The 24949-nt window shown below is 41.7% G+C and overlaps 1 protein-coding gene across 5 annotated transcripts; it reads right to left on the bottom strand.

The window, feature by feature from the left end:
* Positions 1–39: 39 nt before the first annotated feature.
* On the bottom strand, positions 40–8653 carry LOC116220497 (protein FAM3C). Of its 5 annotated transcripts, none has more exons than XM_031567525.1 (11): positions 8319–8652; positions 7370–7536; positions 6721–6801; positions 6314–6351; positions 5644–5742; positions 3346–3511; positions 2857–2915; positions 1415–1465; positions 1079–1163; positions 779–905; positions 40–433 (listed from the first exon to the last, which is right to left on the bottom strand). In XM_031567525.1, exons 3-11 carry the CDS (start codon positions 6753–6755, stop codon positions 275–277), a joined length of 819 nt encoding a protein of 272 aa, XP_031423385.1. In that variant the 5' UTR covers positions 6756–6801; positions 7370–7536; positions 8319–8652; the 3' UTR covers positions 40–274. The 5 variants fall into 5 exon arrangements, with proteins under 5 accessions (XP_031423385.1, XP_031423389.1, XP_031423386.1 ...); XM_031567529.2 differs by having other exon boundaries at positions 3346–3508; XM_031567526.1 differs by having other exon boundaries at positions 7370–7477.
* Between the last annotated feature and the right edge of the window lie 16296 nt (positions 8654–24949).

Below are 24949 nucleotides of genomic sequence, written 5' to 3'. Positions count from 1 at the left end.
TACACTGATAACTTTCAAAAGGAGATCATCTCATCTGTATTGTTTTCTTTTTGGTATGTTAGTTTAATACAAGGAATTTATACAAGCACTAGTAAATACAATTTCTGGCACAGTCTAAATGTTATTTGTTCAGACCAGCATAAAAAAAGTCATATGGGAGAAATTTAACTCCACAATGATATCCTAGTAGATTAATAGTAGTGCAACGCACATAATGTCAACAACATAATATCTCTTTGATGTTATGGTCATCCATAAGTTGAGGGAAAACAGTTTAACTTGAATGAGCTTTGCTGGAGTTTGACATTTGTTGCTTCAAATGATGCTCTTGGTTCATGTCATTTTGGTGAGTGGTTTTTGGAAAGCAGCCCCCAAGAGCCACCGTCCCAGGCCACCCGGCATACATGTTTGTGTTTACATCATTCTTTATGACCTGTGAAGATGTCACAGAAAAGAAAAAAATGTTTAACTGATTTTGAAACAAGCATACAAAGTGACATTGAGGTTCCCTTTGCCAGCATTAGTTCATGCTATGACAACATGAGAGAAGCTATATGAACTAAATTTTTAATTAATCATATGTAATGTTAAATGCTTTTGCAAAGGGTTTAAATATGTTCAAAGAGGAAAAACTTCAAATCCAAGAAGTCTGCAATGGTAAAATTCACCTCATTGATGCTATACCAGAATAATTTGTGGATTTAGAGATAAGATAAGAGATAATTTTAGGTTTTTAATGGAACAAGCTTAGGAAATCAGATCTTTCCAATATACGTACCCGCTCATAAGGACTTTTCCCAATTATTCCACTCACTCCTGCAAATACCCAGCTATCTCTTGAAGCGAGTGTTAGAATCTCGGAACTTCCCAGATTAGAAAACAGCTCACGAATTTCACTTGTCATACTGAGAAGAGAGAGGAGTGAGAATGACGTGACACAGCCTAAGGGTTCCTTGAAGCCACACTGAAGCATTTTAGTTGTGATTAGAATTTCATGTAGAATAGCTTTTAGCAAAACATTCAAGCAATATGTCCAGACATTTTCTTAGATGTGTCACTCAAGCAAAGAGACACTCACATCCAAGCAGGTTCGTCATAAGAGGCCACCAGAACAATAGTGTTTGGCTTAATTGCTTTCAGGAATTCTACCACAGGCTCCACCTCTGAAATGAAGAGAGCATACACCCTGTTCACAAACACTAACTGACAGGCTCACAAACTGATCTACAACACACACACACACACACACACACACACACACACACACACACACACAGACACACACACACACACACACACACACACACACACACACACACACACACACACACACACACACACACACACACACACACACACAGATGGCCCTGTATGTTTTGTTTTCTGTATGGCTAGACATGGAATTGGAACTTACTTCCAGCGTACATGTCAAATGCGGCTGTTTTTACAATCTCCCCAGTGTCACCTGTTGAAAGATAATGTCGATATCATGTGTTAAAGGAACACCATGTAGTACTGACAGCAAGTGTTAAAAATGGGTTCTGCAATCCAAATTCAAAATATTGGAGAGTTGTCTCCCCCTGCCCCCTCCTCCCCAGACTGGGAGCTCATGTGGGTTGCCAGGTTGAGGACCCTGAACCTACACAAATGAGCGAAACATCTTGACACTGGCAAGAGACGACAAGTAGTTGATCAGCTAATTTATACATTTGAAATTTTTTTATTGTTTGCAAATTCTAAACAAGATCATGAGTTTATAACTCTGTCAGTATTAGCTAGATGCATGGCTGGCTATGTACGGTAGCCAAAACTAAGCCCGTTATCCCAATAACAAAAGCCTACTGCTCCAAAAATACACACCGTAAAGTTGGAATTACTACTTTCCAGTCTCCGATATTGCCCAATTTAACAGATAATGTATAAATCATTTCCCATTTATTGCGGAGTAGTAGCCTACTGCTCTTCCTTGTTGCAGCCTGATGCAGATCTTAGTTATGACGTGCCCTCACCAGTGTCAAGTGAAGCCAGTGGAACTGCTCAGGTGCCAGTGATACGAAGAAGGGGACAGAGAGGACAAGATAAAGGAAGAGTGGCTGAGAGAGGAGGAGGAGAATAGAGTGCAGGTCCTAGTGGTATCGTACAATCTATCGCTAGCAAATATTATTATATATATATGATTATATTATATTATATTAGTATATTATAATAATAATTATTATTATTATTAAATAATATTAATATCTCTCCTAAAACGGATGTATAGTTTCTATTAGATAAGATTAATAGCTAGTAGCTAGGGATGGGCATTAGTAACTTTACTCGATTTGGATGTCAGTATTCGCATTTGTAAATTGAGTCAATTTAGAGTCAATCTTGCGGTTTCTGTCACGCTGGTTGTTGCCGAGGTAGTAAACAGCTGTGGCCCTTGCTCTCCTGCGGTGGGACTGATGGCACTTAAAGTTAACGTGATTGGTTGTTGACCTGCCAATCTCGCTATAAACGTCTGCGCTATCAACACACCCCCAATCATCGGGCAAGCCTACTGTCAAGCATTAACGAGTGCACTGTAACGGAGTAAATGTAACGCGTTACTACACACCTCTGGTCATAGCAGCCAGCAGTGCACATGGATATGTGACCATACTATTGCTAACATGGAGAGACAAGTAGGGATACGATGGGAATTCATTCTGAAAGAAGTTCGAAAATTGACTGCTGTGCTCAAAATCTATATCCATGGATAGGGATTCTGCTGATTAATAACATCTTCATGTACATTTCATTATTCATTTGAAATTCGGACCAATAGAACAAAAATGTCTAGCATTTCCTCTATTAGAAATCAAAGGCACTTACCTCTCAACAAGGCTATGTTAAGTCCTACCACAATGTTATTCTTAACACCACTCACTAGCCTATAAAACATGAAATAAACGCGGTAAACAAAAAGTAAGCCTATAGAAATTATGCTTGGTATTTTTTTAACTCAATGAACAAAGCATGTAGACATGAGGAAAGAGCACTGCAGATAGTTAGTTTGTACTGCCATCTTCTGGATTTAACAAATGATTTTTAATCCATCACATAATCTCGACAAGGAACTTGATGCCAAATTACTCCAATAAATAGAGTTAGTATTTTGAAAAATTATTTAGGCATCATGCAAACATTATATGCCTTGTTTATGTTCAGTGAATGTGAGTGTGAACTTCAGCTTTGAGGTTTGTGTTGCTCTGAATTGTTTGAGATTTATGGCATTTGGCAATTGGCTGTTGACTTTAGCTTCACTGCTGTTAATGAGCAGTAATATAACTGGAACCACAGCTGTCCTGTCAGTTTACTTACGTTTCGCCCTCAAAGCAAATTCTTGGCCCGAGTATATTCGCAACCCCACTTTTTAAATGAAAGGTGAAGTGGTCATCAGGGCACGCTTTTATGCCACACTTGAAATTGAGAGGTTTCGTCATGCTTCTTGTCTGTATTGTCTCCACTCCCCGCTTTGTCTCTCCTGCTAGAGAAAAACATTTTTTTTAATGACTTGAGATGTGTACACATACTTTAAAATTCACCTCATGACTCTTCCAAGCCCCCACTGATTGTTTATGTTCTATGATAAATGTGGTTCTTCACCTTTTGATTTAATTCCACATTCAGCTCTGCTGGTTTAACTTTTTGTTAAATGAGAGGACTATTAAATCCATCACAGGTTCACAATCACAGGTAGGTGAGTGATATTATACAGTCAAAAAGTATTAATCTAGAGTGAGAACCACTCCACCCCTCCTGTCTCCTATGCGCAGCTCCTGTGGAGACTGGCAATTAGGACAACTGGAATCATTTCCCCCTTTTAATTAGTTTTCTTCATTAAAGTCTGTCATTAATTATTTGTGTGTCTAACCAGGAGGGGAGGCTTTTCTGTCACCATGAGATGCACAGGTGAATTATCGGATAAATGATTCATTGAGAAAATGTTACTAATCATCATGAAATAATTATTTATTAAATATTAATGACCATGAGCATTCTCTTCACAAACTAATTGTAGTTGACATAAACTCCATAATTATGCAAATGTCTTGGTGTTGTAAAAAAATTCACTGCAGGGATAAGAACATTTTGACTGTCTGGAACTCACAAAACACTATCTCAAACTAACCAACCAACAGAAAACAGCCAACACAAGGATATTTAGGGCGTGTGTGATTATGAACAGGGCCAAGCGCTATAAGGGGTGCAAGTGATGCAGACGCACTTGTGGCTCTGTCTCAAAGGGAGCCAAAAAAATAAAATTTAAATCACATGAGTCATGACTTTAGCACTCTCTGTTTTCGCCCGCAAAATAAGCAAATGCTTCAGGCAGAGACAGGAAGGGGAGCTTGAACCAGCTATCTGATAGCGATGTAAACTGTTTGTTACGGCTATTCCAGGGACTGACCCAAATAGTACAAGAGAAAAGTAGGCCCATGTTATTTAGTATATTAATGCATATCTTGCACTTGGGCCGTCAGGAGGGTTGTGTCAGGGCTGATTATGATTATATGACCTGGACAGGTCCACACCCACGAACATTGAAATTTGGGTTTTATTTTACCTGAATCCCCCATCATATAACTAACACAGCTGACAACACAACCTGACAGCTGCCATATACTGTCAGACATTTACATTTTACACATTTACAAGTTAACTTTCAATAATACAAGTATCATGTCACATGTAGGCACTAAACTTTAGGCGGAGCCACCCTTCTTCTGAGAAATGTGTCTGACCTAGTCGGTTTTGTGACGACCTTGCAAAGACTACTGATCATTACCAGAAGGCAGAACTCCTCAGGGCCTGGTTACAAATCTACGCTGAAACTGCCCCTAGTGTTACAACCCTGGCGGGTCTAGGCCCCGCCCCCATGAGATTTGCATGCCTGTTCTGTCTATCTCTAGAGCAGATGATTGGGAGCAGGTGTAGCAGGTGATTGGAACCAGGTGTAGCAGTAATTGGAGGGGCTACAAAAGCCCTGAGCAGACTGCAATCGTGAAGCGTTGGATTGGAGTTTTGGATTGGTCGTTGGTGTTTGGATAGGAATTGGATTTGTGGATACTCGTTGGATTTGGATTGTTGTCGTCGTCGTTTGCTTTATATTACCCTTTAACTGACTTTACATTACATCTTTTGTTTCTCTCCACAACACTGACCTTCACCACACATTTTCCTATAATTAATAGATAACTATATACTTGTAACCCTTAATAAATAACTTATTATTATTATTATATCAAATATTCTGCGTGGCCTCCCCTTTATGTTTCGTGCCCGTGAGCTGGCTCGTTACACTAGTCATACACATGTCTTGGAAGATGCAATATCCTGTCAACTACTGGTCATATTTTCATTTTTTGCAGATTGTCATGACAACTTTTGTATACCATAGCAATTTATGTCACATGCCAAGAAGCTATCATAATGTCCTCACCTACTATCATTGTAACATCTTACTTTGAAATAATTGGTTGGACTGCCATGGAAGGTTCTGACAACACATTTGCAAAGCAATCCTTGTGAGTTCAAGCCAAGATTTGTTTTACAGTGTCATCTGACTGAGGTGTTTTTACACACTGATGCATTAAGAAAATGTTTTTGCTGCCTTACCCAAAAGACTGTCAAGTTTTGTCCCTGCAACTGAATGGTAAGACACTGCCATCCATATTAGGACAATTGTAGCCAAAGCAATCCAAAGATACAAAACACCTATCAATGCAAAAGAGATTAGAATTATGCATAAATGACCTGCAGTCAGAGAGCAACACTTACAAGGGTTGTGCAGAGGAAGACTGCTGGTATTCATTTATTTGATTATGATACAAACATTGAATTATCTTTGTTCTGAGTGCCGATGTAAGGGGTTGTGTAAATGTGCCAACAAATATGTAGTGGGCGAGATTTGGACAGTGGAAATGATGTCATGAAAATCCTTTTCTAGTGTCTGGCATTTACACATGTATAGGAAGTTATACTAAGGCAGGTTGGAATCTGGCAACGTTTTTGAGTGACAGTAATGCGAGGTGTGTCTTTTAAATAGAACTGTAATTCTATTGTAAAGAACAAAATTATCATTATTTCCTGCATTACTCGCATGTACTTGTAATGACAGTCTCGTTATTCAAAAGCCACACCTCGCAATAGGGTCATAACTTCAGTCTTACTTTAGCATTACATGATAGTATAGATAGAACAACAGTATTTTAGCTACAAAACAGTGCACTCCTCTTTCAGAGCTAAAGCACATCTTAAAAACATGAATAACCGTAGAACACCGTACCATTTTTAATCTGTGTTAGCTCCTTCATTAATCCACATCTGAAATTTTGAAAAGAAGCCTATTAGTTAGTTTGTTTAACCATGCAACTGTACACTAAGCAGCATGAGTGCATGAGTGTCCACAATAAAGCCAGTTAATGATTAGCTTTAGGCCAGTGATGCTCCAGGGTCCCTTGGACATAATAAAACATGGATTTCCACACATCCTGACTCATATAAACTGATTAATAGTGTGCACAAAGATATCTAGATAATCAAAGATTATCCAGGATGGACATCTATATTTTTCTTGAATTCCCCTTGCATAAAAGTTTGCCACCATTCAGAATTCAACCACTGAGCTATTAAAGTGTTACATTCCCAGGTTTTGTACATCCACCACCAGTAGCACATGTATCAATATCGTACCTATTTTGTCCTTTTCGAGAGTTCCACATCCCCATGACTTTTGTGAGTTTGCCTGTTGATGGTTGCCAGGTTTATCCTCAACTGAGAATGGGGAGAACAACGGAGCTGGTTAGACCAGAAGAAGAGCCGGTTATGCAGAAGAAAAACAGCCAAGAGCAAAATAAGGCGGAGCGTGGAGATAATAACAGGTTAGAGCAGAAGAAGAACATACCAAATGTTTCTCCTTCATGAGATCATAACTCATGAACATAAACTGCAGCTTAAATCATGAACAAAAACAAGAATAGCCAAAGCCAAGTATTGACTTGTGTTTTTACTTCCTACAGGACATTTTTAATTCTGGACAATATTTATTTTTCTGTTGGAATCTGTTCTTGTGCAAGCTGGGATAGGTACAATTAACACTGCAAAACCCAGTATAATTCAATTCAAACCCATGAAAACAATTAAGAAATAGATAAATAACAACTAGGGAAAGTATACAACATCAACATATGAGGGCATATGAGGCCAGATGGTAGAATCAAATATTGTAAAAAGAATAACCAAATTAATACATGTAGCTAGTACTTATTTAAACTGTATGTGAAGTAATGTCATGTAATAAATTAGGCTAATATCAATGAATTTGAAAATGCTGAAAACTCACTACTTGTATATGTAGTAGTGGTATGACTAGGGAGACCGTCTTGATAAGAGGTGCTAATGGTCCTTCCACCTGCTCCCAGGTTTCCTGCCCAAGAGTAGTCAGGTGTAGCTGTAGATTTTAAATGTTTTATTTGTAACTTTAGATGTCGGTCTTGCCTGTTAAGACACCTTCCAATGAAGGACAAAGAATGGGAGATTGAGTCTTGGTGGACATACAGAGATGTTTGTTTCAGCCCACACACTGCAAGGCAGGACTTTGAGTTAGTATGTCCTTGATCTACATTCCCAATCTTATATGGTGTTTATTGTTATGGTGTTATCCAAATCAACCATGTCTATCACTTCACATTCCATAACTATATTGAGCACAGACAATGAAAAAGAACAATCCAGTCCCATTGTATTTTTGCCAATTGTTATGCTCAGGAAGGAATTGCACATCAGTGAATCATCTCATAGTTGCAGACCTGTGAGTTCTGAAAACGAAAGGACTAATGCATATAGTAAGGGCCTCGTCAGAACTTGCATCAACTCACATTGACTAAAATGGTTACTGGTGCTATTAAACATGTATTTAACATAGGTTAACAGTCTGTAAGGCTCTAACAAGCTGCAACAGCATGTAGTTCAATGGATACGTGGTCACATCAATAAACATTTCTAACATGCAATTGCTTATTACAGCTGGGAAAAAAATGAGAAAGAACTAATATTGTTAGTCTTAAAACAATGGTTATGGTTTTAAAGAACTGTTAAAATGCAGTCAATAAATAATTGAACAAAAAATAGCTTTGTTATTGTTAGTAGTTAATGGTAACCAAACTAAGATGAGCTAACCAACCAGCTAAGATTACAAGTAGGCCCACAACAACAACGGAAAAAAACTAAGTTAATTAGCATTTGATGAGATACTTCAATACAGTGTGCTCCGTATAAAGCATATTACTTACTCTGACAGTTTGTAGTCCAGTCCCTGTATCACTTGTTGAACACATGTAACTGCTTTCCGTGGATGTAACTGCTTTTCAGCAGATGCTTTTGCCCATTCATAGTTTGTGGTTTAACCAAAGGTGTTTTCCATGAGCAAACCGTCCAGAATCAATGTGTGCTTACCGTTTGGTGATATTTGTACAGTCAAGGGGCATTTCCTGGATTATACTCAGAGTAAATAATTGACACTTCACTTCGCTTGCCTGCTGTTTACCATAATTAACAACCGGCTCTGTAAACAAGGATTATCCTGTTCTGTGGTAGACGTGATGATCCGGTTGACCCATGTCAACTGGATGGATCACTACACCAGAAGATAACCCCTTATTTCAAAAGTTAGGAGGGAACCATATTTGGTGATTTCCACACATGCTCATTACAGCATGAGTGTCCACAATAAAGCCAGTTAATGATTAGCTTTAGACCAGTGATGCTCCAGGGTCCCTTGGACATAATACAAAATGGATTTCCACACATACTGACTCATCTAAACTGATTAATAGTGTGCACAAAGATATCTAGATAATTAAAGATTATCCAAGATGGACTTCTATATTGTTCTTGAATTCCCCTTGCATAAAAGTTTGCCACCATTCAGAATTCACCCTCTGAGCTATTAAAGTGTTAACATACCCAGGTTTTGCACATCCACCACCAGTTGCACATGTATCAATATCGTACCTATTTTGTCCTTTTCGAGAGGTCCACTCTCAGTCTTTTGTGAGCTTGCCTGTTGATGGTTGCCAGGTTTACTGTCAACTGAGAATGGGGAGAACAACAGAGCTTGTTAGACCAGAAGAAGAACCGAGATCATAACTCATGAACATCAACACGAATATCCAAAGCCAGGACAATGTATTGACCTGTGTTTTTACTTCCTACAGGACATTTTTAATTCTGGACAATATTTTTTTGCTGTTTCGGAATCTGTTCTTGTGCAAGCTGGGATAGGTCAATTTAACACTGCAAAACCCAGTATGATTCAATTCAAACCCATGAAAACAATTAAGAAATAGATAAATAACAACTAGGGAAAGTATACAACATCAACATATGAGAGCATATGAGGCCAGAAGGCAGAATCATATACAGTGCTGCTTAAAAGTATGTGAACCCCTTGAGCAGTTTAGAGTTTTCTGTTGTTTTACCATGATTTTCCTATTTTATCATCACCAGTTTTCCATAAATGAAATGTCAGGTTTATGTTTATCAATTGCATGTACTTGTTTAGAGGGAATTGTGTGAGTAGCCAAAAAACTACATGAAACATGGAATAAGTGTATGTGTGAAAGTAAGTGAACCCCCAGCTGCAGTCAAGTAGGTAACAGATTCGGTGAAACACATTTGGGTGCTTAATTAGTCAATTAAGCAAACCAATCAAATCAGACATCTTTAGGAAAAGGGTTGGGCAACACAGATTAAAAGAGAGCGGAAACCAACCAAACTACTGTAGTGCCAAGGTGTACCCACACAGATACTTTCAAGCAGCACTGTATATTTAAAAAGAATAACCATAATAATACATTTAGCTAGTACTTATTTAAACTGTATGTGATGTAATGTAATGTAATAAATTAGGCTAATATCACCCATATTTGTACACTCACAGGGCTGCACAAATGAGATCACCATATTGACAGATTGCAGCTGTAAGAGTTTGCTTCACAATTAAATTGTAGAGATGGTAGGTGCTTTTGGATTGTGGCTGTCATTGCCGCTTGTTTATTTGCCAGAGGAACTCTCCTGTTGCTTGAAGCCCATTGTTGGACGTGTTGCACTGAGTTTCAGGGCACAGGCACCCATCATGGTGGGTGTGGAGGGTAGTCAAGCATGAATGCAATGCCTGAAACGCACCTGCTGTGATTGTTTACTCCTTCACCATTGCAAAAAAACCTAAGCCGTCGGGCTGTGCATAGATTTTCCCGGCACTGGCTGCTGTAATATTTTTTAAACAGACGGCGCACAAACAGAAAAGTACAGACTGATCGGTGTCGTTGTTTTTTTTACTGATGTTCAGCCCATGAAGTAGGCGGTAATGTCATGAGCAGCCTGACAGAGTCATCTGGCCCTGTGGTGGGGACGCAGTGGTCTTCAGCTCGCAGTACAGGCTCACTGTTTTGCCTGCAGTATTGGTGGCACGTAATGAGCCGTAGAATCTCCTTTCTGAAAAGTACAGCCGTGGTGTGGCATATTAACAGTCAGCCTCGATATTTCATGATGGTCGTAAATGCGCTCAGTAGTCCTGACAGGGATCGTAAAGGAGACAAGTTTTGGCGACAGTGATGAGTCATTTTTCAGGATATATGGATTATTATCATTAAAGTGGAGGCATTAAAGATGGAACATATGGTCCCTTCTTTACTGAGTCTGTGTTTTCACTGATTTTCAAACCTAACTGCTATCTAGCTGCTGTTCTACTGTCAATTTTTTGTGATATTCGGATCCTAGCATTGCAGTGGTATATCAGTTTTACATTTCTCATGTCAAAAAATAGTAATACGCCTCTGTCACTCTGATGCTCTCCATATGGCTCCGTCTGAAACAAAATTAGGAAATAGCTGAGTGTGTTTTAAAAAAAAAAACGAAAAGAGAGAAAAAAGTTTGAAGCGCAGGAGAGAAAATGGTCGCGCTTGGCTGCCAACGCAAGGCCCTTTGAGGAGCAGCATCCTTGGCAGACGGAGCCCCCCTGCCAGGAGCAGACGGTGCGTTGAGGCACCCGTCCTTGACTCTCTAACTCATTAGGTGTATTTACAGAGCTGTCGCGCTACATAATTAGCTCTGCTGAGTCTCAGTGTGGGCTGATGAGCACAGAAACATGTTTTCTCTCTCTCTCTCTTCCTTTTCTCTCGCTCTCCCTCCCCGTGTCCAACCGCAGCACTGAGACGCCTTTCTTTTTTTGTCCCGAGGGAGCAGGGTTTGAGTGGAATGCCGGTCGTGTTTTTTTTATAGGACAACTACACACAAACAACAAGAAAAAAAAAAAAAGTTTCTTGTTTTAATTGCATCAAAATGCACATGGAGCGATTATGTACTCCTTTGAGCTGACACAGAAAAATTATCAGTACAGAGAAGTGAAGATGTTATGTGTTTTCAGTGTCCTGCATGTGCTTTGGTCTTATAGGTAAAGGGGCTCACCCACATACACTACATAGTATGTTATTCAGCTAAAGCAAAAAGATATTTATTGATTTTCTTTGACATCATTATATCCAATGACAAAATGAATACAGAATGTGGGTAGTAAGACTTTATATTTGCATTGAAGTAATCTAAGGTTATGTCAATTCTTGGTAAAAATGCTAATTGTGTTATTAAAGCAGCACTATGGAGTTTTTGGCTTGGAGCTCCCCCTAGCGGCTAAACCTAGCGAAACCTGTTGAAATTTGCTTTCCTCGTTTATGAAAACTAGCGAGTCAACAACTTTGCTAACACAGTCAAGAAAAGATGGCTAGCTCTAAATCGAACTTGTATTCAAATGTGTCTTTCAGCTCTCGCCAACGAGTAAAAGCTGTTCCGATAGTAACTGTCACTACCCGATCCTAGTCGCGCATGCTCAGACACTAAGGACCGGTACCATTACCATTACCATTACCAAGTACCATTTAGTACAGTTAGACCTGTCTTACCATGTGAATCCACTACATTTGAGAAGCCAAACTAAAAGAATGATGAAGATGAATGAAGAATGATTCTACCACAGAATTGAAGAGTTGTTTCTCTGTCTTTTTTCATTTTCTGATCAATACAGCTATGAGGAGTTTCTACCCTGCCACAGGCATCCCATGAGAATAAGCTGATGCTGGCCCAGATATTAAAGATACAGGATAATCAAATGCACACTGACTCCCAGATGTCCTTTTCAGTTGCATCGATTCCCGTCTCTTCTCCCAGCCCGAAGAATATGAAACACTGACAAGGATCCGGCATATCACATTTGATGGCTCTGCCACGTGGCTGCTTTGAGCTGCTTTTTTTTCATTTGAGAAGGTGGTGTGAGAACTCTCTCTCTCTGTCCATCCATCTAATCCTGTAGCCTATATCCACCTCTCACTAGCCAGTGCCAACCAACCATCAAACTCTCTTTCTCTCTCTCTATCCCCTCTGTCTGTCTTTCTCAGTGTACAGACAAGCTTCTGAAGCTGAGGGCCTGTTTCGTTGACGTGCGGAGGACTTAAAAGGCTCACAGTAGACCGCAGCGGGTCCCCAGACGACACTGCTCCACTTCGGTTTCTGACAAACGAGATCCCGAGGAATCGTTGCGGTGAATCCTCGCAGCGGCGAGTACGCGCGCCCTCTGATGAATTGCTAGGCTAATCAGATCCCAGAGGGCGGAGGTGTCAGCAACACCTGAACTCAAGAGCGCTGCCGGCCCTCGCGCGCACCTAAATTTAGCACGCCGGACAAGTCCTTGAGCCAAAAACTGAGGTAATGCAGCAGACTGCAATATCCTCAGAGCCCTTCCTAATCGTGATTAATGTAATCTGAGTATAATAGCGGTTTGCTTTTAAAGATGAATGGTGTAAGTGGGCCTAAACACAAATGTACACAAACGGGCATACGCACACACACACACACATACACATACACACACACACACAAACACACACACACACACACCTTATGACCATCTAAATGTATCACCTTCCATAAGAATGCATGTTCAAAGGTTAAAAATAGTAAACCCAAGAGACAAGACCAATTAACCTTGGCAAAGATACTAGAGCGAGAGAGCGAAAGGTTGCTGTGAAACTGGCTCTTTGTGAAGGCAGGAAATGGGCCTGTCTCGGCTGACCAAGTGTAACATTTTAATGGTGGTTCAGTGCGGCAACCTGGTATGTTAGCGCTGATTAAGTGCCTGTTTACAAGCCTCACAGAGTGATATTCCCCGCCGTAATAGGTGGTCTGACACGGTATCATCCTCATCAGAGTAACCTGTACAGAGACTATCTTTACCACCAACAATCAAGTGGTGAGATACAGTATCTCTGTTTTAATGAGAATTTTTTTAAATTTGGTTTACAAAATGAAAATATGTGTATAACGTAGGTTTAATAAGTTTCCATCATATGTTCTTGAATGAACATAAAACATCTGGAAGACAGGCAGAACAGTGCAGAGGTGTGTTCTTGTTTCTTCAACCATGACAGCACTGGTGTGAAGGGCTGTGAATGTGTGGATATCTCTGCTACAGCTGTCTTCCAACGATCGATCTCTCTCTCTCTCTCACCCTCTTTCTGTCCTTGTCATGTTTGCTGAAACATCATTATTTCTGAGATATGATATCCAATCGTGTTGAGATTACAGAAAATGTGGAATAATTCATAAATCTTCTTGAATTGGACCAAATCTCATCTTTTTAGCGTAGTCCAAACATAATCACGATCACACCGCAAGGGTGTCTCCGAATAACATGTAGTCATGTGAAACATTATTTCCAACAACCGGATCATCAAACGTAATCTTGTGACAGTAAATGCATGCATCACTTGCTTATCGGGCGGATTTCTATCAATGAGGCATGATTACAGATATTATGAACCCTTTATCAGAATAAAGCACACTGATGCCAGATAAGTGTCTGACATACAGAAAAGTGGTCCCACGCATTAAGACAAGAGAACGTGGGACTCATGCCCAATTTAATCAAACATAATCACAGTAATTATATTGAAATACTCTTCGGTCTCCAGAGCATTATTTGTGATGTGTGTGCTGGTGTGAACTGTTGTACTGTCAATGCATGAATGAGTGTATGTGTGTGCATGAATGTGTGTGTGTGTGCGTGTGTGTGTGTGTGTGTATGTGTGTGTGTGTGTGTGTGTGTGTGTGTGTGTCGGTGTGTCTGTGTGTCTGTGTCATGGTACAATAAATGAGCTTTCATCATGGTGACTGTATGTGTGTGTGTGTGTGTGTGTGTGTGTGTGTGTGTGTGTGTGTGTGTGTGTGTGTGTGTGTGTGTGTGTGTGTGTGTGTGTCTGTGTCATGGTACAATAAATGAGCTTTCATCATGGTGACTGTATGGGCAAATTGAAGCGTCTCCATTCTCTCCCACCCTCTTGTGTGCTGCCACCACCACACCACACACAACCATGCACCCAGCACTCCGGCATACCTCAGTGGGCAGTGAGACATTTCAATTAGGCACATCCCCCCCCCCCCCCCCCCACACACACACACACACACACACACACACACACACACAGAAGTCGAATTAAGGCTCAGTGCTCAGTCTATGTTCCATTCTAACATAGGCCATTACTCTACCTCCACAGACACTAAGTACATTAATTTAGATGTGTTGCTTTATCATGGTGTTAACTGAGCAAATTGTAAATACATTCTAAGTTTGTTTTCCTGCATACTAGTTGTTTGTAAAACTATTCACTTCATTGAAAAGCAATATTTGCTGAAACACGTCCACTCTTACAAAAGATGTTCTGACCATTTTTTTTACGTTGTGTAGTGTGTAGCTCTCAAGGTTATTTTTATGTTTTTATCTGTTGTTTTAGACGTCTTTTCTTTTAAACAAAAAGGATAAAAAAATGACCATGAGAGGAGTACACCAAGTTGTCAATGTGATTTCAATAATACTGAGTTTTTATCAACACTTACTTAGATATGCGTGGCTTCCTTTTCAATCGTCAGAGGGACTGGACACACACACACCCATATATCCCATGTACCCGACTGTACACTGTAACAGAAAAAATGCTATTCATTAGCCCCTGAAGGAAATTATTTATTTGCAATTCAAAGGACATGAATCCCAGCTGCACGTCACTGCATTAATTACTGTAACATGTGTTCAACAACACGTGTCTTGGCTTCATTGGCTTGGTGTGTTTCTGTCTTGCCTGCACATCCTGCATGATCTTTGCATTCGTAATCTGTGGCTTGCACACCACAGTTTGGTTTTAGGAGAGGTTTCTGTGTTCTTATTAATCATGGCATGAAATCACACAATGTAGAAAAAATGAACATGGTTGGTCAAAGCACTGATAATGTGCACGTTTGGCTTGGTAGCTGGCCGTGGTCCTGAGACGCCTATAGAGGAGATTGCGTGTGTGCGGTGTCCGCTGGCACTCCCTATGGTTAAGGGGTAATGTGAGCTTAGAGCTACTAGTGAAATGGAGGAGAATGGGGAGTGTGGCATATTGGACAGAAAAGGCTGGTTTAAATCTCCTACTTTACTGTAACTCTATCTCCTCTTAACTTTGTTTAGAATAACATCATTAATTGCCGACTTTGGAACAGTTGCTGACCCTGGTGTGGGTAGGATTCAGCACGCCCACATCTGTTCCTGAATCAGCTCCCATCCATATAAGCCTGACCAGGGTGCACTTACACTGAGAGACAACTTTTCCAGCTGGTGGAGCCAGTGAGCCACTCTGTCTGCTTGCCCAGAGGACGATCGTGGTAAAAGTGAGCCTCTGCATAATGCATTATCAGTCCTTTGTCTCAGAGCTCAACACTCGCTGTGTTTGCTACAGTTGTTTATTATTGAGAGTGGTCAAATTAAGATGCCTGCCACTCGCATCTCTGACACACACCACCTACACCTTCATTTGGACTCGAAAAACAATGGATGCAGGAACAATGCAGCAGATAGAACAATAAGCCAGTCACGGATGGCTAATATATAAAAAACAGCTTTATGGTGCTCGTTTGTGGCAGATTGTCTTACCTATTTTTCAAATGAATTGAATACAACATTGTTGTTTTGTTTTAGAGGTAATGATTTTTTTTTTCCTTGACTAAGCAGGACAACAGAAATGCTGCAAACGCTGAAGAAACAAGCGAGCCTTCATTGTGCGGACGAAAATACTCTTTTAGTTTGAATGGGAAAGCTGTTTTCTGTGTGTGAGAGAGAGGTACGCATGAACACAGACAAAAGTGTACATACAAACAGTGTATATATACAAATACAACAGTAACTATGTCCTGTTACGTTTTTCATTCATTGGCTCTCGGCATCGTTGGAGGATTCTCCAGCAGTGTCTCCAGAAGATTTCACTGTTGTGTCTATTGGCCAGAGGTACTCGTGATAACTGGCAGAGAGGAGAAATGATGCCATATGACACCCCAAACCTGAGCAAAAAAGGTAGTGGAAGTTTTAATGAAGAAGAAAAAATCTGTGATATTCAAACTATTAAATTGCACAAAGAGGCTAGTTACTCTGATAGCTGTTAGATAATATCAATCGGACAAGTAGTATGATTAGTGATTCCCTTCAGCTGTCACAATGGAGGAATGAACATTATGTGCACCATATCTTTAGAAACATATACTTTTAAAAGATGGGCTGAAAGCAGCCGAAAGAGAGATGTCTTTCTTTGCTGTATTATCATCATATGGGTGTTACACAAATAACTGTAATAAATCAGTTAAAGGTCAGTCACTTACAGTATATATGGTATGTCTGTTATGTTAGGTAAAGTTTTGTTGTATATGTTTGTTGACTGAAGTCTGCATTGCTAAATGAGCAGCTGCATTTTATATAAAGTTCAGACCAATGAGTGTTGCAGTAATCAAGAATCCAACTGTTGGATGGAGGCCAATGATGACTTACCAATTTAGTACAACTTCCATCATTGTGTGGTGGGCATATTTTAAAACTTCCCTAATTCTCTAGACATTTTGACGATGTCTCTCGATAAGCCGGCTAAAGAAAATCTGCTTTTGGCTTATAGGAAAGGATAATGTGGTAAGTGATGGTAATGCTGTCCTCTCCACGCTCCAGTTTGTTTCAGAGCCCAGTGCTAATAGAACCTCCACAGCTATTCACAGACCCCAGTGCTAATAGAACCTCCACAGCTATACACAGACCCCAGCGCTAGTAGAACCTCCACAGCTATACACAGACCCCAGCGCTAGAAGAACCTCCACAGCTATTCACAGACCCCAGCGCTAGTAGAACCTCCACAGCTATTCACAGACCCCAGCGCTAGTAGAACCTCCACAGCTATTCACAGACCCCAGCGCTAGTAGAACATCCACAGCTATACACAGAGCATATTGCCAGAGCACTGCAGCTGGCAACTTCTTCCTCTTTCTCCCTTTCTATTTGCCACACAGATAAAAAAAAATACCCCCCCTCCCCCTAAGAGACAGTGTTAGTTTTAACGGTATACTCAAACTCAAATCGAAATGGCATAATAGATCTTGTATATCCTGACTGATGCTTCACTGAGCAGTGATGCAGTGAGCTATTATCAAGAAGCACCCAGCTCAAAACTAATTAAAAAATACCGGGTGATAAAGACAGTGCAGATGGGTGGGGAAATCACTTTACAACAATCCCTGTTAATAATTTCCCAGACCTTGAGCCTAATCCAAAATAGGTTTGCACTCAGGGAAAACGAGCAGAGAGAGGAAAAAAGAAACATTCAGATCCAGACCCATGGTTCCATTGTGAATGTCTCAATACATTGTGATGCTGATAACTACACACACACACACACACACATACGTTCACACACATATTTGCACGTACTGGCACACACACACACACACACTCACACACACACACACACACACACACACACACACACGCACACACACACACACACACACACACACACATATACACACGCACACACACACACAGCAGCAGACAAAAGATTCTTTCTCTCTTTTTTTTTTTCATCAGATAGCTTTCATTCGAAATGCCCTGTACACATTTACCACAGAATAATGAGAGTGGGTGGCAGTGGGAAAATGGGAAGCGTAAGGTTATTAAGATAGCAGTCCTGATACGGCGAGAAGGATCCTTTAAGCAATGCCTCTGTGGGCCTGACACAGTCAACAAATGGGCTTTAACTGATGATGGCACCGGGAGTGTGTGTTCAGCAGGCCCAGACCTCTGCTTTGTTTTGGGCATTCCATCATCTTCCAGCGCAATGTTTGTTTATGTCCTGCAATGCTTGTAAATTCTGTGTGTGTGTGTGTGTGTGTGTGTGTCTTTGTGTGCGCATGTGTGGGTTTTGGGTGTGTATTGGGTACGTGTGTGCATGTGTGCATCTTGTCTGCCTGTCTGTTTGCATATCTCCTAGAGATGACAGGAACAATCTGCCTGATCAGCTTGAAAAATCTGGCTGTTTGTCAGGTGTTTGACGATGCGTGTTAAGTGATCACATTTAACATGACAACATGTCCATGTGTTGTTTAAGCATTGTTGAATAGTCTCAGCATTACTTCCTTGTAGAAAACACAATTATTTCTACTTAAACACATTTAATAGATCAGTGTTAAAGAATTAAAACAGATGAGAATTACACCATAAAGAACGCAACACTGGGGAGTTAAAGTGACAAGGAGGGTAGAATATCTTTTTTTTTTTTTAACTATGTATCCACAAGTGCCTTTAATTATATTATAACTTCAACCACTAAGCACTCATTATCTCATGGGTTACTTTAAGTCAGGTTTTCTTTATTGTTCTGGTTGTAAAGGGTGGCTGTAGGCTCCGGCAGAGAGCTGGCCGCAGTCTACTCCGGGTTTAGTAGACACTGGGATAATGAAATGAGGGTGACTCATATTATACCAACGATGGTTGCAGCCCGAGTCAACGGCTACGGGTTATCAATCAAACCCAGTGAGAGGCGGCTAATCAGGAGGCTAAAGGCCCCGCTGACGCCAGGCTGACAGGGGGGGGGGGGGGGGTGGGCTGTGTGTGTGTGTTGGGGGGGGGGGGGGCATCTTAGAGAGGGCCCTTGGTGATGTAATCAGATTCACAGGCATGCCCAAGACTAGAACATCGTGAGACAAAAGTTGCCGGGTATGATATTTGATGAGATGCTTGCCGAAGCTAATCAAGCAGTGTCGAGCGGTCGAGGGAAAGATGCACGGCTCACTGTGCGCCATAAATATCACGATGCACGGGTGTGCCGTGTGATACGGATGATGAACTACGGCAGGGGAACGCCTCCCAGAGAATGAAGACATTACAGGAAAGCAAGAGAAAGATAGAGATAAAGAGAGAGAGAGAGAGAAAGAATGTGCGTGTGTGTGTGTGCATGTTAGAAAGAGGGAGTGAGAGCAGACATTCACAGACAAATATCAGTGAGTCTCTGTGGATCGAAAACAAATATTTTACTAACTCAAAATGACAAATATCTTGAAATGAGAACTATAACACTGAAGAATACCCATTGTCTCTTCTGATGATGGAGCTCTACAATGCTGTTGCTGTTGATAGTCTTATTCAGTCTCATGTGAGCAAAACTGTAAAATGCCGTTTTATTGATACAGTATAACCACAAAAGTATTTACCATCTTCAAAAAGAATGAATCATTAAGCTTCCAAGCTTATTCCTCAGATACTACTTCAGTAAACAATGCAGGAGTTCCACAGACATATTCATTATATGTATCTGTCTCCACCAAACGTCCTGCCTACTGATTCACTTTCATGATGAGCATGTTTTTGAGGCAGTGGGTTTGCTGCTCTGAACATTAAGCCACATTAAAATGATTGTCTTTGGTAATTGACAGCTCGTTAGTCATGGAGCAGATAGTTATTAGGTCCGCTTCTTTAGAAAAACCACCATGTCTGTCTGTGTAGCTGAGACTTCATGCCTGTCCATGCCTGTCTGTGTAGCTTTGTGATTCATCTGGACTAGTGTAAACAGACGCTGTCTGTCTGACATTTGGAGCAGTTTCCCCCACGTATTGATACATTATTTTGGTTTGTTTTTCAGAGCTCTGCCCCTTCACTCTGTCTGACCCCTTGAATTGTAGATCAATGCGTCTGCGATTTTTGTTGTTACCCAATAAGGAAGTGGTGGTTGAACAGGCTACAATCTTCAGCATTTTGAAGGAAAGGAACTCAAGCTGGAACCCATAATCTTGTGCCATAGTCTTGTGCCTCACAGACAGCATGAAAACATATCGGACCGAAAGAGGAATGATAACCTTCACAGTTGTATACAATAGTTAGCGAATGAAAAATACATGTTTGCGCATAAGTAGCAGGTGCGTTTCCTCAGGCTGCTCTGGAAGCTTTGTCTAGCTAAATATAACATTACCGTACTGATTCATTTCCGAGGCTGTGCTTCAGGGATCTTACCTCTTTTGGCTCTAAGCCATCACAATCAGAGCGTGAAGTACACAGGAAGAAAAGTTTTCACAAGCAGGTGCACACTGGGATACTTTCAAGCACGTGAAGTCATGTGCTATTGTTGGCAGACAAGTGAACAAATCGATAAGACATTTCAATTTACTTGAAGTAGTAGAACTCATATAATAAAATGTCTTATAGTTGTTTTGCATGCAGGAATAAACAAATGGAAAGGCTGGCTAATTAAGCAAAAAGCACCAGCAGAGATGGCCTGAAGTGCTGTATAGTCAGCGCTTCTTATGAGAGGGAACCAGGGTTTTCGAGGGCTCACTTAGTTCAGCTACACTCACAGGGGGAGAAGGTGAAAAGATTCACCTTGTGATGGCTTCTGGGCACGGAAACATAGCTAGGGAAAATATTTAACAGGGTAGGGCGGAATCTATGAAGCAGCACTGTGGTTCTGACTGAGGTTTTTATTACTTTTATTCCTTTTATCATGATTTTAGTAATCCAAGAAGCCTATCGGAACATCAGGTTCTGATACAATGTTGATCATTATTTTACTCCATGTATTGCTCTTGCTGCTTGCTTTTATTGATTTTATGTAAAGCACTTTGAACTGCAACTCTTGTACCAAATGTGCTAAATAAATAAAGTCTTACTTACTTACTACTTACCTTGAATGATAGGTACTAGTTGAGGTCTGAGTTACTACTCATAGACAACACAAAAAGAAAAGGATGCGAGTTTTGATGATGGCAAAGGTAATAGTTATCAAGGAGAGAGAGAGACAGTTACTGAGGGAAAGCAAAATATATGGCAAAGAAGACAAAATGTGTAGGTAATAATGCACTTACTATACAGCCACAAATACTGCTCTTGAACTCCTTCAGTTTACTCAATAATCCCCCTAAATGTATTACTGCATAATGGTTTTGTGACACATTTCATCAAGAGCAGTTGTAAAGTTTCATCAGGATAAATGCCAATGCAATCAGTTCTGGTGAAAATAATGGTCCTGAGGAACATCTTTACGTCCCACTTGATATGCAGGGTGACAGGTCATTCAGAGTATAATAAAAACATTAGGGTCTGGAGGGTCACATTGTAAACCTATGAGTTATTTTACAACTACAGAAAAGAAAGGAAATTTGAACAGGGACTTGACATAAAGCAACAGTTTGTGGCACTGCAAATCTGAATAACTACTACTGGCCTCCTAAAATAAAATACAGTCACCCACGGTACCTTTCTACTTTTATCTAACTGTATGATTTGAACTACACAATAAGGCTAAGCTCAATAAACATGGTGACTGGGATGAGCAAATTCTGAACCCATTTTCAAACACTTCAAGTGAACTGTAACCAAGGCTTTTGTGTGTGAGTTTATGCATCTCCGTGAAGACTGTACGAAAGGTAACAATTTGCATTGAGTTGGAAACAACCCCATTTCAAATCCATTGACAAAACACTATAGATTTCAATTTGTAAAAGCCTTTTCAGAGCTTACAAACGACTGCAGAATGTACTCCCGTCTGTGAAGTCAGTCATCCATCATTCTTGTAACTCAGCTTCCAAAGGATTTTTGAATTACTGAATTCAATTTTAGGCCCATTGATAAGAGCACAATCAACAAGAGTATGTCATTTGAATGGTGGTTTTGCACTGAGAAAAAAAATTAAATAACAACTCATTTCTGAACATATATTTACATTTAGTCGTTTGGCATGTTCTTATTTAGTCATGACGCTTTTTATCAAACATGACTTAAAAGTGAGGTGTGTACCTAAGAAAATATATGATGATCGGTCAAACATAATGTCTATGAAAAATAATATTCTGTCACTGATGTTAATGTTTGATTGTATTGTGTCCTATTCAGACATTAAACAACAGTGGAGATGGACTAGTCAATTCTATTGTGAGAACAATCAATTGCGGACATCCTTATTAATTCTTCAAAACTGGACCTTCTAATTCTTTAAATATAAATCAGCTACTTGTTGACTTTTACAACATAAACATTTCAATATCTGCAGTTGTAGCCTTGTTTTCATCATCTGCAGTCAAGTACAACAATATATTTCATATAGCACACATTTGATGTATCCTCAAAGTTCCTTATCGCAGTTCACTGCGATATAACAGTATGGCACATGACGTCAGTCATGGGGTACAAATCGAAGCATTTATATATTCACGCCTAAAGGGCCGCGAGATCTGTCAGCGCGCGCACCTGGGCCCGCCCCTCAGGAGTCCTATAATCTTATTACGCGCCCTCAGAACTGCCTCTTTTGAAACTTCGCAAGACGGAGTGAACATCTCCGAGCATATCTCAAACGCTCTACCACAGTCAAAAGAGTTTTGTGTGCTTTTCGCTCTCTACGGGTTGGTGAGTTATCTGGGTTCCTTAACCCTCACTAGCTTAGGGCGCTACAAAATTCATTGGCTCAACTACATTTTGAAAGTAGTGGCTGCTATCCTGGCTGCCTGACTGGCTAAGTTTCTGACTAGCCTGCTAGCTTGCTAACAACGTGTTCGTTGCAGATAGTGTGCTTGTGTTTTAACATCCTTCTCTACTTTCAGATTGAAAAAAAGATGGCCAGACACTACCCCGACTGCGGTCACGTCCGTCCCAAGGGCGACCGCCACCGTTGGTGCGTGACCTGCCTAGGCAGGGACCACGCAGAGGGCGCGCTTTCGGGCAAAGCCCCTGTCTGTTCCATCTGTGCTAGCCTCCCGCTAGCTAAGGCTACCAGGCGCCTTGCGTTCTGGAAGCGCAAGGACGCCGAGGAGACTGCACGTGTTCCATCCGGGGCTAACGCCCCCGTAGGAATGAGTGCGTCTTCAGCCTTGGACTTGGTGAGCGTGAGCAGTCGCCTTTCAGCTGCAGCTCCGCCCCCGGGTCTCTCCCCATCTCCGCCGCCTGTCAGCCCTGGGGCTGGACATCAGCCTGGATGATGATAGTCTGCTAGACTTCTCCGATGAGCACAGCTCAATCGGTGAAGCAATGCAGACGAGCCATGACGTTAGGATGCGGGTGGAGACACCTCCTACCTCGTCTCGGCTCCTGGGCCAGCAACTCCATGAGGTTGCGCTGAGAGCAGCCAGCTGCCTCGGGCTCCCTCTCCCTCCCCCTCCCAGCGTGCGGTCCTCGCTGCTGGACGGGGAGTTTTATGCTGGCCCCGCCACGTCAGTTCCCAGCTGCATCCCCTTTTTCGAGGAGGTGCACGAGGAACTGCAGGCGACATGGGCGATACCCTACTCGGGCCGAGCCCCGGTGCCGGGGTTCGCGCCCTACATGCAGCTCCACATGGCTAAGGAGAGGGGCTACCTCTCCTTTCCTCAGGTGGAGGATGCAGTAGCGGGCTACCTCTCGCCCGCCTCCCCCACGATGCGTCTCGGCCAGAAGCCTCTCCTGCCCACGCGGGTGGGCAGACACCAGGCTCAGCTGGCAGAGAAGTCCTACTTGGCTGCAGGGCAGGCTGCCTGCACAACCAATACGGCTGCATTGCTACAGCGCTACCAGGCAAAGCTCTTGACTGAGCTTGCCTTGTCGCTGGGGGAAGATCACCCGTCTGTGGCAGAACTCCGTCGCGCGACGGATCTGTCGCTCAGACTAACTCGGTGCACGTCACAGGCAACTCCCCCCGCGATGCACACAGTGCAATCGCACCCCCACATTTTTTTCAAAAACATGAGGGGGCAGCCCCAGATCTCGTCTCCCTCCCTAGGCGGAGTGGGTGTAGATCTAGGCTTAGACTCATTGACCATGAGCGGGTTAGACGATAAAGACGATCACAAAGGGTTACGTGCTGCAATTCGCCCGTTCCCCTCCGCCATTCAGCGGAGTGATACAGTCTGTGGTGCAGCGAGAACAGTCTCACTTCCTACGGGAAGAGATAGTCTCCCTGCTCAGAAAAGAGGCAATAAACATTGTTCCTCCCGAGGAGGAAAATGCAGGCTTCTACACCCGTTACTTCCTCGTACCCAAAAGAGACGGGAATTATCGGCCAATATTAGATCTACGTGTGTTAAACAAAGCACTCATGCCGCTACGGTTCAGAATGTTGACCCCACGCAGGCTTGTGCAGTTTATAAGGCCAAACGATTGGTTTATCACGATAGACTTAAAAGACGCTTATTTCCACATTCCGATCCACCACAGACATCGGAGATATCTGAGGTTTACGTTCGGAGGAATAGCGTACCAATTCAACGCACTCCCATTCGGCCTGTCCCTAGCGCCGAGGGTATTTACAAAGTGCGTAGAGGCAGCCATCGCCCCATTACGTCTACGCGGCTTACGCGTTTACAATTATTTGGACGACTGGGTAATTGCTTCTCATTCAGAGGCTGCAGCAGTGCAGGACGGCCATCTAGTGGTGGCGCACCTGTATCGACTGGGCTTTGTAATAAACAGGGAAAAAAGCGTTCTCTGCCCCAGGCAAGTTACGCATTTTCTAGGTATGATTTTAGACTCCACCTCCATGGAGGTCAGGCTGTCTCAAGAACGGATAAATGCCATCAA

This window comes from Clupea harengus, chromosome 5 (assembly GCF_900700415.2).
Source record: "Clupea harengus chromosome 5, Ch_v2.0.2, whole genome shotgun sequence".
Lineage (NCBI taxonomy): Eukaryota > Metazoa > Chordata > Actinopteri > Clupeiformes > Clupeidae > Clupea > Clupea harengus.
The sequence above is the reverse complement of the archived record's forward strand: the minus strand, read 5'-3'. Positions and strand labels throughout refer to the sequence as shown.